Raw genomic sequence first — 19,794 nt, 5'->3', positions numbered from 1 at the left:
GTGGGACACCACTTGTCACACCCTGCCAATTGGAGTGCATACCCATTATCCCCACTATCTGTTTCCTAACCAATTCCCTACCCATATCAAAAGGTTGCCTCAACTTCCACGTGCATCCATTAATACTTACAGTTTCTTGTGTCCTAACAGTTCTTGTGTTATGGTATATATTGATATGCGTAGTCTTTTGTAGACTTCTTTGTGATGATTTCATGTGTGTGTTTCCTGGCATCAGTACTTTCAGGATATGTAATATATCCTTTGACAGTTTAATGGTGATGTATATCAGAGCTGATATATGTAGTGTCCTCTAAATTATTTGAAATTCAAATCAGATTTGGACCTTATTAATCTAAATAAAAATCTAATCCAATTATATGTGAATGCTAATTCCCTAAATCACTCCGTATAGCAGAAGAACCAAAGAGCTACCAGAGATATGTTGAACCTGATGAGGGATCAGTGCTGGTAAATTGCCTGGCTCGAGCCATTTTTATGGTCTGGGCACCTTCCTAGCATAGGCGTACTACCCTCTGCTAGAGCCTGGCACTGAGAGCAAGGCATGGATATTGGAGCACAGCTACAGGCACTCCTAGCTGCCAGCTTCAGGTCCTTATTCAGTCTTCTTTCCCATCTCTATCTATCCGATGTTTATTCAGTTAACTTTGAACTGTTCTGCCAAATGTAGCATATCAGATCTTCGCTTAAATTTGTTATTAGCACCATGGCCTCAACAGCACCCAAACAAGTAATGGATTTATGGATTTATGGATTGGACAGTTTAATTTTATTTTATTCTTTCATGTTCTCTTTCAATCTTTACAGTTCATACACCATACTTTATCCAAAATGCAAACCTTCGTCGACTACTTCCATTGAGCATTGATTCTCTTGACAAAGGTGTTCTGTGTTATATCCTATGTTAATTTTACAACTTCTTTTCGATTTACCAGGTTCATGTGTTTGACTTGAATGTTAACAAATATGAACCAATCTGCGAGCAAGCTGTTGTGAACAAGAAGAGAAATAAACTCACACATATTGAGTTCAATCCGACCTACCCTATTATAATGGTAGGTGATGAACGTGGTGGTGTGACAATCTTGAAGCTGTCTCCAAACCTCCGAAAACAACCTAAGGTAAGATAGTTTCTTAAATGTCTAATTAAATGTGAAGCAATGTACCACTGTTTTTCTACAGTACCTGTGTTAATTAGCTACGTTAGGTCTGAAAACGATTTTAAGTAAAAATATATTAAGTCTGTTTTGTAAAAAATTATTTGAGTGCCTTTTAATTAAATATTGAGAATTTAGGGGCTAATAGGGCAAACGTTGACACTCATAGAACTGCTGTGCATTCAGGGCTGGCTGCTCACATTATGGAGTGCTCAATATGCACAATGTAGAATAACACAACCCAAAAGTGTGTGCTAAGCTCATTAAAGCCCCTATTTTGATGAAGATGCGGGGAGATCTTTATCAGATGAGTGGAGTACCTGAACAGTGTTCCATAGGCTAAGCACCCACATGAAATTGTCACTGCAAGAGAACCTCTATCCATCAGCTGAGTCCTTGCTCTTAAAGGTACATTGTATTTAGTGTTTTCAAATCAATGTTTCTCTACTACAGTATTGTTCTTGGATAAAGGAAGCTAGTGAAACTTCTTAGAACCTTCCTAGCAGCTTCTTAAAGCTATACTGCATCTATCCTCTAAGCAGTATAGCACAAGGCTAAGGGGTGGAAATTCGGTCGCGCCTCTGTTGCGGCGCTAATCCAGGTGGAGCAGTAAATTTTGCGGCGGAAAATGATTTGCGTCTGCTGCCGCAAAATTAATCAGCTGGGCCCTAAGTTTGGAGCGGAGCGCTAAGAGAGGCATTGCACATCTCTTTTAGGGCGCTAGGCTTGCTGAGCAAGTGAAAATCCTGAGCTAAACAGCCGGCCTCAGAGTGGCCAAAGAGAGGCCGCGGGGGGGATCTGAAAATAAAAACACCAAAGATATTCCCAATAAATATCTCACGCCACCACAACATAGATCGCAAAACAAAAAAAATATCAATCACACTTACCTCAGGTCGACATTACTTACCTCACTATAGCCACTACAGCTAGGAACACCAGCTTCCACAGGCATTCCCACCAGAGCTCTCTTCGAGCCAGGGGCGTTGCACATTGGCCCACCACTTTCAGGCGGTAATGCTCCACGCCCCTCGAAACCGGCACTGAATGTCCCAGCCGGATGCTGGATGCAGGCCGCCTCCCCGGAAGTGCTTACCACCTCCAATTCCTCCCCTCCGGGGTGCTAACAGGGCAGCAGAAGACCAAAACTCCAGCCCTATATACACAAGGAAGCACCACAGATATGAGCAGAATGCACAGTGCAGTGGTCTCAGCTCCACTGCACTGGCACTGCATTATCTTCCTCATATTTTCTTCTTTATTCCATATCTTCTACTTACTGCCAAAAGTAAGCCCATATCATCAATCAGAAGATCTTTTTGACATTAATATGAGGGTGTAATTCGTATCATCTTTCTGCACCATACCATATATAAGAGACTTTATTTGTTTGGCAATGTCAGATATTTTTCCTGTCGTCCTGAGGCCAGTTTTAAGACCCCAATTGAAATGTATCTACAAATGGGCAGAGCATGCGCCAAGCAAGCTCTGGCCAGGTGTTTCAGATCTTGAGCAGCTTGACCAGCAGTCCTTAAAGGAACCGCTGGAGGCAGTTCAAAAAACAGCCTGAAAACTTTCTAACAGTTACTTTTCCGTGGAGCCAGGAAGAGCATAAATGCTTCTCCTGGTTCCACAAAAATACTGTGGGCTGCTGCAGTCCTAGTTCTGCCCCTCTGCATTTCATTCCCTCACCACCGCCCCCCCCACACCCCACCTCTCTAGACCTACCTGCAAGCCGGATCGGCATCAGAGCTGACTGGAATTGTTTATGCCCCAACCGACGAGCTGCATTGGGATGCTCAATTGGTGTCCGCAGCTTGGCTATTTAATACAAATGAAGCGCAAGGCCCAATTTCAATCGGGCCTCAGGCTGATGGGGACCAGTGTGCAAAGCAATTGCTTTGCTGACTTGCTAACCGATTTGGCCACATGTCCAATTTCTCTGCCTTTGTTTCATAAAATGTGGCAAGGGTCAAATACAATGCACATTCTCTGCAACAATGTCCTCCAGATTATATATTGATGACAGAGCCATCTATCAATTATCGATACTCGTGGTCCTTCCCTGCCCCCTGAGTTGGATACTCTTGTACCATCGCTAGTTAATTCTATACTTGAGTTGCAGATCTCATCTTACAGACTGTTTCCTACAATTTAAAAAAAACATCCACAGCCTCGATCCTCAAATTCATCAGCTAGCCTATTTACAAGTAGTAGTAAGCTAGAGGAAAGTTGATTTTCCAAAGTAAAAGACACATTGAAAGTTTTTTTTGCTAAAAAAGGAATGTCAATTTCAAAAATAAGGCGAGGAAAAAAGACCGGATTTATATAAGGCCTTATCATGTATTTTAGAAATATCTTAATTTATCTCATTCACATACAATGAACTACTTTGAACTTGGCTGTTGTAATGTAGTTATATGCTGCAGCCATTTTGTGCACAACAAGATTCCACAAACAGCAGGGTGGATAAGGGGGAACCAATGGATGTTGTGTATTTGGATTTCCAGAAGGCATTCGATAAGGTGCCACATAAAAGGTTACTGCACAAGATAAAAGCTCACGGGGTTGAGGGTAATATATTAGCATGGGTAGCGGATTGGCTAACCAACATAAAGCAGAGAATCGGGATAAATGGGTCATTTTCCGGTTGGCAAACAGTAACTAGTGGGGTGCCGCAGGGATCGGTGCTGAGTCCTCAACTATTTACAATCTATATTAATGACTTGAATGAAGGGACTGAGTGTAATGTAGCCAAGTTTTCTGATGATACAAAGATGGGTGGGAAAGCAAATTGTGAGAGAACACAAAAATTCTGCAAAGGGATATAGATAAGCTAAGTGAGTGGGCAAAGATTTGGCAGATGGAGTATATGTGGGAAAATGTGAGGTTAGCCACTTTGGCAGAAATAATAGAAAAACAAATTATTATTTAGCTGGAGAAAAATTGCAAAGTGCTGCAGTACAGAGACACCTAGGGGTCCTTGTGCATGAAACACAAAAAGTTAGTATGCAGGAACAGCAAGTAATCAGGAAGGCAAATGGAATGTTGGCCTTTATTGCAAGGGGGATAGAGTATAAAAGCAGAAACGTCCTGCTACAACTGTACAGGGTACACCTGGAGTACAATTTTGGTCTCCGTACTTAAGGAAGGATATACTTGCATTGGAGGCTGTTCAGAGAAGGATCACTAGGTTGATTCCGGGGATGAGGGGGTTGACTTATGAGGATAGGTTGAGTAGGTTGGGCCTATACATATTGGAGTTCAGAAGAATGAGAGGTGATCTTATTGAAACTTATAAGATAATGAGGGGCTCGACAATGTGGATGCAGAGAGGATATTTCCACTCATAGGGAAACTAAAACTAGGAGACTTCGTCTTAGAATAAGGGGCCGCCCATTTAAAATTGAGATGAGGAGAAATTTCTTCTCTCAGAGGGTTTTCTGCCCCAGAGAGCTGTGGACGCTGGGTCATTGAATATATTTAAGGCGGAGATAGACAGATTTTTGAGCGATAAGGGAGTAAAGGGTTATGGGGAGCGAACAGGGAAGTGGAGCTAAGTCCATGATCAGAACAGCGATGATCTTATTGAATGACGGAGCAGGCACGAGGGGCCAAATGGCCTACTCCTGCTCCTATTTCTTATATTCTTATGTGATCTACTGGGATCATTGAAACATTTACGGCACTGCACCCAGGTCCTCCTGACCACATCCCTGCTTGTGCCCTCCTCTGCAATATGCAACCAGGCTGCGTTGATCTCCTGGGAATTCTGTCCATGGGAAGGGAAAAGGACCTCCTTGCATGCTCCTCCCTCCATAAGCTTATGGAGGGAGTAATGGGAGAGCCTGAGTGCAGCCCTGTGCCTCTGTGCAGTGCTCGCCAGTATTTGCAACACCTCAATGTTGTAGAACACTTGACAGTACAAATGTCAAAATAAATTTGGATATGGTTCCTTTAAGGAACTCAGCTGATGATGTATCATCATGTATTATGCTTCCTCTAATTGGCCTGGAAACGTGCTGAGTGGGCTTAACAAGCCCAATCAAGAGAAATTAATTTCACAGAGCGGGATGGAGCCAGCTGCTGGGTCGGGACCCGCCACTGACATCGCCTGCCACAGACCCGCCGTGGTATGCAAAATGAAGGCTCTTGTTTCTCTCTCCCACCCTACCTAAACAATAGATAACATTTGCAATTTTCCAGTATAACGGCACAATATCCGAATCAAGAGAGCTTTGAAAGATTACAACTAACGTTTCTGCAATTTCTTCATCTAACTCTTTTTCTACCCTGAGATTGAAAATATCAGGTGCTGGAGATTTATCTGTCATACATCCCATTATTTTCTCCAATACCATTTCTTAAACTAATATTGAATATCGTTTATATCAAGTTAGTATTTCTGACATTCAGCAACCACACTGGCCATACAACTATTGTTTTCGATCAGCTTGTTCTTAGCTGAAAGGGAATGCAACTCCAACCATCACACATATCAAGCAGTTTAGCCTGCTAAAGGTACAGACAGACACATTTAAATAACCCAGGTTAAAGCTGCAGCCTCTACCATTATTCAAACTTAAGTACTCATCCTCTTCCTGATTGGTAGCAGATTTAGACTGTAGTCAGGTTTCTCATCTACTACGATGTTGTGTGACTTTGTGTTTTCTGTTTGCCAGCCATTTCTTTCTTTCTGGCACATTCAAACTCAGTTAACCCAAGTAGGCAAGTCACTATATGTCGCAGAATACTGCATCTCAGAGGAGATCTGCAGGATCCTGTAAGGAACAACTTATTTTTGTTAATGTGGAGCAACAATGAGGGGATGACCATGACAAAAATCTGTGATTGTCCTACCCTACCCTCCTGACTGAAAGGAAGCCAGGAAGAAGAAAAAGCAAGAAAAGACTAACAACTAAATAAATGGAAATGAAGGGACAAAGAAAATAAGGGATGCTATCTTAATGTCGTTTTGTACATCCAGGTCTCTAATTTTCTTCTCAGATATTTTTTGGCGTGACTGCTACAATTTTTTAACCATATCCAGAAGGAAAATCATGTGACATTTTAAACTCGAGTTGAGTCTTTTTCAGATTTGTTTATCTTTAATGTCTGCACAGCTTCAGTATATGCAATCCTTTTTCACAGATGAAATAGAATTTTCAATACAAAATGAATTAATATGTATATATCTTTATAGGAAATTAATCACTATTCATGGGCAAAGAAGTATTAAGTAATCAGAAACTGTTTGCTCAGTCCAGACAAATTAGATCAGTTCAGATAAATGGGAGCAGAGAATCATGGGATTAAATTGACGGGTAGGAGATACAGCAACATAGCTTGAAAAATATGGAACGAAGAAAGACTGGACAATTCAGAGTTTGCTATTCAGTATTTTGGCATTTTTATAACTTCTAGTTCCTGAAGCTTCTGAAATTGATTAAAATACAAATATGATAAGTTCAATTCAAATCTTTTGCCAGACATTAAAAAAGATTGCTGATGGCATAGTTATATTGAAACTGCTTGAGCTGCCATCGATGGAAAACATTTGAAAAGCAGCAAACATACACTAGAAAACAGTTTAATTTATTCACAAATTCACAGGGCAGAGTTTCCTTTTCTGTGCTGGGGAAAGATTAATTGCCTCGGTGGAGTGCGGAGAAGACAATCGGGCAGGAAAGATCGCACTCCTTGTAATTATCTTGTGCAGTAACCTTTTATGTGGCACCTTATCGAATGCCTTCTGGAAATCAAATACACCACATCCACTGGTTCCCCCTTATCCACCCTGCTCAAAGAACTCCAGCAAATTTCCCTTTATAAAACCATGCAGACTCTGCTTGATTGAATCATGCTTTTCCAAATGTTCCGTTACTGCTTCCTTAATAATGGACTCCAGCATTTTCCCAATGACAGATGTTAGGCTAACTGCTCTATAGTTTCCTGCTTTTTGTCTGCCTCCTTTTTTAAATAGGGGCATTACATTTGCAGTTTTCCAATCTGCTGGGACCGCCCCAGAATCCAGGGAATTTTGGTAGATTACAACCAATGCATCCACTATCTCTGCTGCCACTTCTCTTAAGATCCTAGGATGTAAGCCATCAGATCCAGGGGACTTGTCCGCCTTTAGTCCCATTATTTTATTTAGTACTACTTGATTAGTGATAGTGATAGTATTAAGTTCCTCCCTCCCAAAAGCCCCTTGATTATCCACTATTGGGATGTTTTTAGTGTCTTCTACCGTGAAGACCGATACAAAATATTTGTTCAACATCTCTGTCATTTCCCTGTTCTCCATTATTAATTCCCCAGTCTCATCCTCCAGGGGACCAATGTTTACTTTAGCCACTCTTTTCCTTTTTATGTACCTGTAGAAACTCTTACTATCTGTTTTTATATTTCATGCTAGTTTACTTTCATAATCTATCTTCCCTCTCTTAATCATTTTTTTACTCGTTCTTTGCTGGCTTTTAAAAATTTCCCAATCCTCTGGCCTCCCTCTAGTCTTGGCCACATTGCATGCCTTTGTTTTCAATTTGATATCCCCCCCTTATTTCTTTAGTTAGCCACGGATGGTTATCCCCTCTTTTACAGTCTTTCCTTCTCATTGGGATATATTTTTGTTGCAAGTTATGAAATATCTCCTTAGATGTCTGCCACTGCTCATCAACCGTCTCACATTTTAGTCTATTTTCTCAGTCTACTTTAGCCAACTCTGCCTTCATACCTTTGTAGTCCCCTTTATTTAAGCTTAGAACACTGGTTTGAGAACCAACTTTCTCTCCCTCCAACTGAATTGGAAATTCAACCATATTATGGTCATTCATTCCTAGAGGATCTTTTACTGTGAGATAATTTATTAATCCTGCCGCATTATACAGTACTAGATCCAAGATAGCCTGCTCCCTGGTTGGTTCCACAACGTACTGTTCAAGGAAACTATACTCTATGAACTCCTCCTCAAGGCTACCCTGGCCAATTTGCTCACAAAATGTTAGTACACAGCCACACTCAACCTTATCCTGCTGTGCCTTACATCACATTGTTATTACTCTGCCTTCACTACCCTACTCATCATTACTCATACCAACTTACCTTGCACCTCCACCCATCTATAGCTATATTATCACAGCCCCGTCTCACTAGCCACCCCTCAATCTCACTCTCATCCCACTGCAATCATACCAAATAACAATACACAAGGGTAGGCACTTGGGTATTTTAGCCAATGCACATGTAAAGTTTCTGTTAATGTGCTGTCAAACGTTGAAACCTTTGTTTTCAACACATTGTGTTTTTGCACAGATTTGTGTGCGCCTTTGGAAGTGGCTTAGTGAGTTGCAGTGAATGGTGAGACATAATAGTACCCCATACAATGGTGATGAGTGTGAAAGGAATGACTGGGACATTGTAGGGGTACTTTATGATGTTGGTGTGGGGTGGTGCCAACAGGAGAATTTTTACTAATTTACCTGGTAGTCTCGGAGGCGCCCCGTATTCCGGTGGGGAGGCCTCTTCCCGAAATGCAAAGCGTACACCTGTCCTCGAGGTTCCCATGCAGAAGATGCAGTCACGTGTGACTGCTCAACCAATCAGGTACAGTATTTTCAATTAATAGCATTGACAGCTCCGTATCTACGAGGTCTCATTGCTATTAATTGAGAAAAAAACAAACAAACACAATGGGCTCAAGTTTCGGCCTGAGTTGCTCAGAAATTGCAATTCTCGGCATTTAGTTTGTTCCAGTTCTAGTGAGTTAGAATAGTTTAATTTTAGAACAGTTTTTTTTTCAAACGGGGGCGTGTCCAGCCACTTACGCCTGTTTTGCAAGTTTAGGCAGCGAAAACTTACTCCAAACTAACTTAGAATGGAATAAGTGTAGATCTTTGTACGCTCAGAAAAACCTTGCCTACACTTATAAATCAGGCATAGGGAACGAGAGATGGGGCGGGGGGGGCGGTTTACAAACATTAAGCACTTCACTTTTACAAAAAAAATAGCCATCAACAACAATGATAAATGATAAATAAATCAATAAAAAAAAATAAAAAAAATAAAAATAAAAAAAGTAATTAAAAATCAATCAATAAATAAAAAATTAAGTTTCTACTCACCTACTGCAGCACCGGGAGCCCTCCAGCAGCGTGCTGGGATGGCCCTCCCCCCGCCGCCCCCCATGTCTCTTGTTCTTTCTCTGTCAGTGTCTTTCTCTTTGCCTCTGTCAGTGTCTCTGTCAGTGTCTCACTGTATTTCTGACAGCGAGGGATGGGGGGAGAGGGGTAGGGAGGAGGGGGAGGGAGGGAGAGGAGGGGGGAGGGGAGATGGAGGGAGAGGGGGGAGAGAGAGGATGGAGAGAGAGGAGGGGGGTGTAGGGAGAGGAGGGGGAAGGGGAGAGGAAGGGAGAGAGAGGGAGAGGAGGGGGAGAAGGGAGAGGAGGGGGAGAGGAGGGAGGGGGGAAGGAGGGGAGAGAGAGGGAGGGGAGAGGGAGGGAGGGGGTGGAGGAAAGGGGGGAGAGGAGAGGAGGGAGAGGCTGAACGGGCCCGACGACGACGCAGATGCTTAGCCGGACTGCCGAAGACTTTGGGCGGGGCCCACCCCCAGCAAGATGCCCCGCCCACGACGTAGAGGGAGGGAGGGGGGGTGAGGAGGGGGGAGGAGGGGGAACGGCTGAATGGGAGGGGTGGGAGCAGGAGCTGAACGGGAGGGAGGGGTGGCAGGGGGAGCAGGAGCTGAACGGGAGAGGGGGGGGAGGAGCGGGAGCTGAACGGGAGGGAGGGTGGCCCGAGTCTGATCTTCGCCCTGGGAGCCCAGTCGGCCAGGACTAGGGGCGGCGTGCTTCGGGCCCCTCCCACGCAACCTCGGGGACGAGGAGCAACTGCACATGCACGCACACTCTAGCGTGCATGTGCAGAGGCCCCGGCACTGTTTTCAGCACCGGGACCTGGCTCCGCCCACGACCCCTTGAGCTGCGCCATGCCGAGCACAAAGATGTCCTGAAGAGCTCGCAGAATCACAAGTTTTCGGCGCCCTTTTTATTCCTGAAAAGCGGCGCACCTTATGGACATGCGCTGTTCTTACAGAGGGCAGAAACTTGGGCCCATTAACACCAATTAAAAAATAAAAAACATACCTCACATAATTAAAATTAATTGAAATTAAAGTTAATAAATATTTTAAGAGAACATTTTTTTTCGGAGTTTTTACAAAGTTTTTTTAATTATGGTTTAAAATAAATTTAACATAGTGGCAGGGTTTTTAAAAATAAAATGTGTATTTTTAATTTTATTTTTTATGTTTTAAGTATGTTTAAAAACTCTTACGCCTGTAAAAGTAGACTATGGGCCTGCTTTTATCAGGCGCAAGAGTTTTGAGGACATTTGCTGGGCAAGATATGGGTAAATACCGCAATTTTATCATTGCAAATGTCCACGATCCCAAGATATGGAGGATCTGTCAAGCTGGAGCTTGACATATCGGAAAAGTCGGTTTTCAATGCATGCGCATTGTGCGCTGAAAGCCAGCTTTTCTGATGCCTTCCCAGGTCCGTAGAAACTCCGTATGGACCCGGGGAGGCTGGAATTTCTGGAATATAAGTTACTCTTCGATTTTTTCTACCAAAGTGCATAACCTCACTTTCCAACATTATACTCCATCAACCAAATTTTTGTCCACACACTTAGCCTGTCTATGTCCTTTTGAAGGTTTTTTGTGCCCTCCTCACACATTGCTTTTCCTCCCACCTTTGTATCATCAGCAAACGTGGCTACATTACACTCGGTCCCTTCATCCAAGTCGTTAATATAGATTGTAAATAGTTGGAGTCCCAGCACTGATCCCTGCAGCACCCCACTAGTTACTGATTGCAACCCGAAAATTAACCATTTATCCTGACTCTCTGTTTTCTGTTAGTTAGCCAATCCTCTATCCATGCTAATATATTATCCCCAACCCCGTGAACTTTTATCTTGTGCAATAACCTTTTATGTGGCACCTTGTCAAATGCCTTCTGGAAGTCCAAATACACCACATCCACTGGGTTCCCCTTTATCCATCCTGTTCGTTACATCCTCAAAGAATTCCAGCCAATTTGTCAAACATGACTTCCCATTCATAAATCCATGCTGACTGTGCCTGACTTAATTATGCTTTTCCAAATGTCCTGCTACTGCTTCTTTAATAATGGACTCCAACATTTTCCCAACCACAGATGTTAAATTAGCTGGTCTATAGTTTCCTGCTTTTTGTCTGCCTCCTTTTTTAAATAGCGGCGTTACATTTGCAGTTTTCCAATCTGCTGGGACCTCCCCAGAGTCCAGGAAATTTTGGTAAATTACAACCAATACATCCACTATCACTGCCTCTACTTCTCTTAAGACCCGAGGATGCAAGCCATCAGGTCCAGGGGATTTATCCGCCCTTAATCCCATTATCTTACTGAATACCAACTCTTTAGTGATCGTGATTGTGTTAAGATCCTCCCCCCCGATAGCCCCTTGACTATCCACTGTTGGGATATTTTTAGTGTCGTCTATCGTAAAGACTAATACAAAATATTTGTTCAGAGTTTCTGCCATCTCCATGTTCCCCATCACTAATTCCCCGGTCTTGTCCTCTAAGGAACCAACATTTACTTTCGCCGCTCTTTTCCTTTTTATATACCTGTAGAAACTCTTGCTATCTGTTTTTATATTTTATGCTAGTTTACTTTGATAGTCTATCTTCCCTTTCTTAATCATTTTTTTAGTCGTTCTTTGCTGACTTTTAAAAGCTTCCCAATCTTCTGTCCTCTCACTAGTTTTAGCCACTTTGTATGCCCTTGTTTTTAATTGGATACCATTCTTTATTTCTTTCGTTAGCCATGAATGGCTATCTTTTCTTTTATACCCTTTCCTCCTCACTGGAATATATTTTTCTTGAGCATTATGAAATATCTCCTTAAATGTAACGCCACTGTTCATCAACCGTCCTACACTTTAATCTATTTTCCCAGTCCACTTAGCCAACTCCTCCCTTATACCTTTTGTAGTCTCCTTTATTTAAGCTTAGTACGCTGGTTTGAGAGCCAGTTTTCTCGCCCTTCATCTGAATTTGCAAATTCAGTCATGCTATGATCACTTATTCCAAGGGAATCCTTTACTAGGAGATTGTTTATTAATCCTGTCTCATTACACAGGACCAGATTTAAGGTAGCCTGCCCCCTGATTAGCTCCGTTACATACTACTCAAGGAACCCGTCCCTTATGCAGTCTATGAACTCTTCCTCAAGGCTACCCTGACCAATTTGATTTGTCCAATCAATATGGAGGTTAAAATCACCCATGATTATCGCTATTCCCTTTTTACAAGCCCCACTATTTCTTGGTTTATGCAGAGTTGCTACTGTTCGGGGGCCTATAGACCACGCCCACCAGTGACTTTTTCCTCTTATTATGCCTTATCTATACCCAATCTGTTTCAACATCTTGATCATTTGAGCCAAATCGTTTCTCACTATTGCAGTGATTCCATCCTTTATCAGTAGAGCTACCCTACCTCCTTTTCTTTTCTGTCTGTCCTTCCGAATTGTCAAGTATCCCTGAATGTTTAGTTCCCCGTCTTGGTCACCTTGCAACCACATCTCTGTTATGGCTATCAGATCATACCCATTTGTAACTATTTGTGCCGACAACTCATCTAATTTGTTACGAATGCTGCGTGCATTCAGATAAAGAGCTTTTAATTGTGTTTTCTTACAATTTTCTCCTGCTATGGCCCCAGTTTCTGATACACTCTTATGTTTATAGATTCTGTCCCTTTCTGTCACGCTCTGGTTTTTGTTTCCCCCAATGCTACCCTGCTCTATTGCCTTCATCTTGTTCTTTGAGCGTTTAGGTTTTTGCTCACCTGAACCCTCCCCCTAACTAATTAGTTTAAAGCTCTCTCTGCAGCCCTAGTTATTCTGACTAATCTAACTGAATTTTTTGAGAGGTCACAAATAAGGCAGACAAAGGTGTGTTCACAGATGTTATCTATATCGACTTCCTGAAGACATGCGATAAGGTTCCACACAAAAAACTATTCGAAAAATGAGAGCGCACGGAATTGAAGGTAGCCTTTTTACTTGGGTTAAAAATTGGCTAGGAGGTAGGAGACAGAGAGAGTGGAGATAAAGTTTATGTATGCAAATTGGCAGGATGTGACAAGTGGTGTTCCCCAGAGATATGTTCTGGAGCTACATTTTTTCACCATATTTATTAATGTCTTGAATGAAGGAATAGAGGAGGAGAAATTCCCCAGTGCCCTGTTTGAGGGTGATAACCCAGTCGGGGAGGGGCTTCCTGGGAGAAACATAGAAACATAGAAAATAGGTGCAGGAGTAGGCCATTCAGCCCTTCGAGCCTGCACCACCATTCAATAAGATCATGGCTGATCATTCACCTCAGTACCCCTTTCCTGCTTTCTCTCCATATCCCTTGATCCCTTTAGCCATCAGGGCGATATCTAACTCCCTCTTGAATAAATCTAACGAACTGGCATCAACAACTCTGCGGTAGAGAATTCCAGAGGTTAACAACTCTCTCACTGAAGAAGTTTCTCCTCATCTCGGTCCTAAATGGCTTACCCCTTATCTTTTGACTGCAACCCCTGGATCTGGACTTCCCCAACATCGGGAACATTCTTCCTGCATCTAACCTGTCCAGTCCCGTCAGAATTTTATATGTTTCTATGAGATCCCCTCTCATTCTTCTAAACTCCAGTGAATATAGGCCCAGTCGATCCAGTCTCTCCTCACATGTCAGTCCCGTCATCCCGGGAATCAGTCTGGTGAACCTTCGCTGCACTCCCTCAATAGCAAGAACGTCCTTCCTCAGATTAGGAGACCAAAACTGAACACAATATTCCAGGTGAGGCCTCACCAAGGCCCGGTACAACTGCATTAAGACCTCCCTGCTCCTATACTCAAATCCCCTAGCTATGAAGGCCAACATGCCATTTGCCTTCTTCACCGCCTGTTGTACCTGCTTGCCAACTTTCAATGACTGATGTACCATGACACCCAGGTCTCGTTGCCCCTCCCCTTTCCTAATCTGCCGTCTTTCAGATAATATTTTGCCTTCATGTTTTTGCCCCCAAAATGGATAACCTCACATTTATGCACGTTATACTGCATCTGCCATGCATTTGTCCACTCACCTAACCTTGCAGCCTCTTAGCATCCTCCTCACAGCTCACACCGCCACCCAGCTTAGTGTCATCTGCAAACTTGGAGATATTACACTCAATTCCTTCATCTAAATCATTGATTTACATTGTAAATATCTGCGGTCCCAGCACTGAGCCCTGCGGCACCCCACTAGTCACTGCCTGCCATTCTGAGAAAGACCCGTTTATCCCTACTCTTTGCTTCCTGTCTGCCAACCAGTTCTCTATCCATGTCAATACATTACCCCCAATACCATGTGCTTTAATTTTACACACCAATCTCTTGTGTGGGACTTTGTCAAAAGCCTTTTGAAAGTCCAAATACACCACATCCACTGGTTCTCCCTTGTCCACTCTACTAGGTACATCCTCAAAAAATTCTAGAAGATTTGTCAAGCATGATTTCCATTTCATATATCCATGCTGAGGTGGACCGATCCTGTCACTGCTTTCCAAATGTGCTGTTATTTCATCTTTAATAATTGATTCCAACATTTTCCCCACTACTGATGTCAGGCTAACCGGTCTATAATTACCTGTTTTCTCTCTCCCTCATTTTTAAAAAGTGGTGTTACATTAGCTACCCTCCAGTCCATATGAACTGATCCAGAATCGATAGACCAATGCAGCCACTATTTCTAGGGCCACTTCCTTAAGTATTCTTGGATGCAGAATATCAGTCCCTGGGGATTTATCGGCCTTCAATCCCATCAATTTTCCTAACACAATTTCCTGACTAATAAGGATTTCCTTCAGTTCCTCCTTCTCGCTAGTCCCTCGCTCCCCTAGTATTTCCGGAAGGTTATATATGTCTTCCTCCGTGAATACAGAACCAAAGTATTTGTTCAATTGGTCTGTCATTTCTTTGTTCCCCATTATAAATTCATCTGATTCTGACTGCAAGGAACCTATGTTTGTCTTCATCTTTTTCTCTTCACATATCTATAGAAGCTTTTGCGATCAGTTTTTATGTTCCCAGCAAGCTTCCTCTCATACTCTATATTCCCCCTCCTAATTAAACCCTTTGTCCTCCTCTGCTGAATTCTAAATTTCTCCCAGTCCTCAGGTTTACTACTTTTTCTGGCCAATTTATATGCCTCTTCCTTGGATTTAACACTATCCCTAATTTCCCTTGTTAGCCACGGTTGAGCCACCTTCCCCGTTTGTTTTTACTCCAAACAGTGATGTACAATTTTTGAAGTTCATCCATGTGATCTTTAAATGTTTGCCATTGCTTATCCAACGCCAACCTTTTAAGTATCATTCGCCAGTCTATTCTAGCCAATTCACATTTCATACCATCGAAGTGACCCTTCCTTAAGTTCAGGACCCTAGTCTCTGAATTAACTGTGTCACTCTCCACCTTATAAAGAATTCTACCATATTATGATCACTCTTCCCCAAGGGGCCTCGCACAACAAGATTGCTAATTTGTCCTTTCTCATTACACATCACCCAGTCTAGGATGGCCAGCCCTCTCGTTGGTTCCTTGACATATTGGTCTAGAAAACCATCCCTAATACACTCCAGGAAATCCTCCTCCACCGTATTGCTACCAGTTTGGTTAGCCCAATCTATATGTAGATTAATGTCGCCCATGATAACTGCTGTATCCTTTATTGTTCGCATCCCTAATTTCTTGTTTGATACTGTCCCCAAGCTCACTACTACTATTTGGTGGTCTGTACACAACTGCCACTAGCGTATTCCGCAGCTCTACCCATACAGATTCCACATCATCCAAGCTAATGTCCTTACTTACTATTGCGTTAATCTCCTCTTTAACCAGCAATGCTAGCCCACCTCCTTTTCCTTTCAGTCTATCCTTCCTGAATGTTGAATACCCCTGGATGTTGAGTTCCCAGCCTTGGTCACCCTAGAGTCATGTCTCCGTAATCCCAATTATATCATTTTCATTAATAGCTGCCTGCGCAGTTAATTAGTCCACCTTATTATGAATACTCCTCGCATTGCGGCACAGAGCCTTCAGGCTTGTCTTTTTAACACACTTTGTCCCTTTAGAATTTTGCTGTAATGTGGCCCATTTTGATTTTTGCATTGGGTTTCTCTGCCCTCCACTTTTACTTTTCTTCTTCCTGTCTTTTGCTTCTGCCCCCATTTTACTTCCCTCTGTCTCCCTGCATAGGTTCCCATCCCCCTGCCATATTATTTTAACCCCTCCCCAACAGCACTAGCAAACACTCTCCCTAGGACATTGGTTCCCGTCCTGCCCAGGTGCAGACCGTACGGTTTGTACTGGTCCCACCTTCCCCAGAACCGTTTTCAATGTCCCAGGAACTTGAATCCCTCCCTCGTGCACCACTCCTCAAGCTATCCTGCCATTCCTACTCTGACTAGCATGTGGCCCTGGTAGCAATCCTGAGATTACTACCTTTGAGGTCCTACTTTTCAATTTAACTCCTCGCCCACTAAACTCAGCTTGTAGGACCTCATCCCATTTTTTTACCTATATCGTTGGTACCTATATGTACCACGACAGCTGACTGTTCACCCTCCCCCTCCAGAATGTGCTGCAGCCGCTCCGAGATATCCTTGACCCTTGCACTAGGGAGGCAACATACCATCCTGGAGTCTCGTTTGCGGCCGCAGAAACGTCTATCTATTCCCCTTACAATAGAATCCCCTATCACTATAGCTCTCCCACTCTTTTTCCTGCCCTCCTGTGCAGCAGAGCCACCCCTGGTGCCATGGACCTGGCTGCTGCTGCCTTCCCCTGATGAGTCATCTCCCCCAACAATACCCAAGGTGGTGTATCTGTTTTGGAGGGTGATGCCCGCAGGGGACCCCTGCACAACTTTCTTTCCACTGCTCTTCCTGATGGTCACCCATTCCCTATCTGCCTGAGTAACCTTTACCTGCGGTGTGACCAACTCACTAAACGTGCTATTCGTGACATCCTCAGCATCGCGGATGCTCCAGAATGAATCCATGCGCAGCTCCAGTGCCACAGTGCCAGTGCGGTCTATCAGGAGCTGCAGCTGGATGTCATGGTAGTTGTCAGGGTCACTGGAAGCGTTCCCTGTCTTCCCACATATCACAGGAGGAGCATGGCACGGGTCTGGGCTCTACTGCCATGACTTAACCCTTAGATTACTTAATTTGGCAACAATGTTAAGGTTTCTTACTGCTAAGAACAAGAAGAAAGATAAATAAAAAGAAAACTACTCACCACTCAACCAGCCAATCACACCCTCTTGGCTGTGACGTCACCCTTCGATTACTTCTATCTTACTTTTGACCTTGTTGCACCTCTGGCTGCTCGACTGCCGCTGATCCCCGGACTCCCATTGGGCCTTTATAGGCCCCTCCTCACTCCACCTCCGGCTGCTCGACTGCCGCTGATCCCCGGATTCCCGCTGGGCCTTTATAGGCCGCTCCTCGCTCCACCTCTGGCTGCTCCGGAAGTCCCGCCCCGGCCGCGAAATTGAGGTTACCGCCCCTCACAGGAAGTGGAGCGCAGTGTCGCGTGCTCGACTTCCTGTTGGGGTGATATCCGAGGCGCTACTCAGGTGGGATCAGCTTCTCTGTGTAGCGCTGACGTGTTTCAATGCCCCTCCCTTTCGCACTCTGCAGGGCCTCTGATGCCCTCCACCGGGGCATCAGGATGGAGTTGTGTCGTGGCCGCAGCTGAGAACCGAGACGGAGTGCCAGGCTGCACGATGGCAGCCCTGGAGCACCAAGACAGGCCGATCGGTGAGTCGGCCAAAATGACAAAATGGCTGTGCATGACGCTGCGCACCTCCCCTTTAACCTCCACCCCAGGAGCAGAGTTCGGCCCTGTTTACGCCCCAAGAGGCTGGCGCTAACACTGCTCGCAGCAGCCTCGTGGGGCACTGGCCAATTTCCGCCGCGGGGACACCATCACTGGTTGCACGGCAACTCGGGGCGCGACCAGCGGGGCGCGGCATTACTTTGTTCACGCCTCCACTTACTCTTCCGCAATTCTGTGGGAACTGATAGCACCCCATCGCCGCCACCCCGCCCCCCCCCCCCCCCCCGCGCCACCCTGGCGAAAACAGTCTCGTGCCCCATTAGCGCCCCCCCTAGAGGCACTTACAAATGGCACACAACAGTGGAATTTTGTCCCAGAGTGTTGTATATCCAAGTTTGCAAGAGTCACTAAATTAGGAGTGACAGGAAGTAGTACAGATGGGAGCAGGACGTTTTAAACAGAAACAGACAGATTAAGTGATTGAGCAAAACTATCGCAGGTGAGGTTTAATGTGGGCAAGTGTGAGGATTTGTTAGAAATCGCCTCTTTGCGGCTATTTCTGGTAATCATATTCAAGTGCAAACCAATATGTTGGATACTTGTGTTTAATCAGAGCTTAAGACAGAATATAACATCTTAGTTATACAGTAAAAACATACAACAATAACAATAGTTGGAATCGATCCGATTGGACAGACAGTTGACACACGTGAGCAATTCTGTTCTTTCTATTATCTGGGGCTTCCTTCACTTTCTCTCTCTTTCTTTCATCCTCCTCTCTCTCTCTTCTGTCTGTGTGTCTCCTCTCTCTCTTCCGTCTGTGACTACAAGTTTCCAGGAGGTCACTTTTTACCTATTTTTAGGGGTGGGCCTAAATCTGAATATTGACAAGATCTTTTGACCAATAGATGTTCCCCTAAAAACTTGATATCCAATAAAACTTCTAGTTCTTTATCTCATTTCTTGTTTCAAAACCCGCCCTAAAGATGGCGTACAATTTTGGTCTTATGTCATCGTTTATACCTTATCGAAGTCGCTTTTTGGTAGAATTCCTTTCATCTCTCTCCGTTTATACTAATCCTGTGGAAAACGTTTCATCTATCTTGTCCCTATTTCTTCAATGCAAAGCCTAGCCCTTTGAACTATGAGGCCAAAACCAGAGATTTGTCACCTCAACCAGTCTTTACACCATAGCAAATTACACTAATTGCTACAAACATCCTTCGATTCTAAGCTTTCCCATCCAAATTTTCTTAAGATACTTAAACAAACTGAAGCTTTTATTTGAAAACCCCAGATAATTAGCATTTCTCTATCATTCTAAACAGACACCTCGTCTCCAGTTCAGAACAACAATTTAAAACACAGCATTAGGTATCAGACTTATTCTTTCATATCAGTTTTATACATTTTTAGGCATCCTTACTTTCTAACAGAGGCCATCCATTTTGGATCTAAGAAAGATAAATCAGAGTGTTTTCTAAATGGTGAGAAACTAGGAACTGTAGAGGAACAAAGAGATTTGGGAGTCCAAGTACACAAATTATTCAAAGCTCGTAGATAGGTACAATACTCAATCAAAAAGGCTAATTGAATGTGGCCTTTATTTCCAGGGGGCTGGATTATAAAGAGGAGGAGATCATTTTTCAGTCGTATGGAGCCTCGGTCAGACTCCATCCTGAGTACTGCGTTCAA

General features: G+C 43.7%; 1 protein-coding gene across 2 annotated transcripts in view; it reads left to right on the top strand.

Annotated features, from left to right (window-relative positions):
- The window catches only part of dnai1.2 (dynein, axonemal, intermediate chain 1, paralog 2), a 610,660-nt gene that overhangs the window by 521,956 nt on the left and 68,910 nt on the right, over nt 1-19,794 (top strand). The window contains exons 19-20 of one of the 2 annotated variants that reach the window (XM_070868021.1): nt 954-1,139; nt 17,961-18,070. In XM_070868021.1, the coding sequence (XP_070724122.1) occupies nt 954-1,139; nt 17,961-17,969 (195 nt within the window). In that variant the 3' untranslated portion in view covers nt 17,970-18,070. Of the gene's footprint in view, nt 1-953; nt 1,140-17,960; nt 18,071-19,794 lie in introns of those variants that run through there. The other variant, XM_070868013.1, reaches the window with a different exon arrangement.

The sequence above is a fragment of the Pristiophorus japonicus genome, chromosome 2 (genome assembly GCF_044704955.1).
Source record: "Pristiophorus japonicus isolate sPriJap1 chromosome 2, sPriJap1.hap1, whole genome shotgun sequence".
NCBI classification, from domain to species: Eukaryota; Metazoa; Chordata; class Chondrichthyes; family Pristiophoridae; genus Pristiophorus; species Pristiophorus japonicus.
The sequence above is the reverse complement of the archived record's forward strand: the minus strand, read 5'-3'. Positions and strand labels throughout refer to the sequence as shown.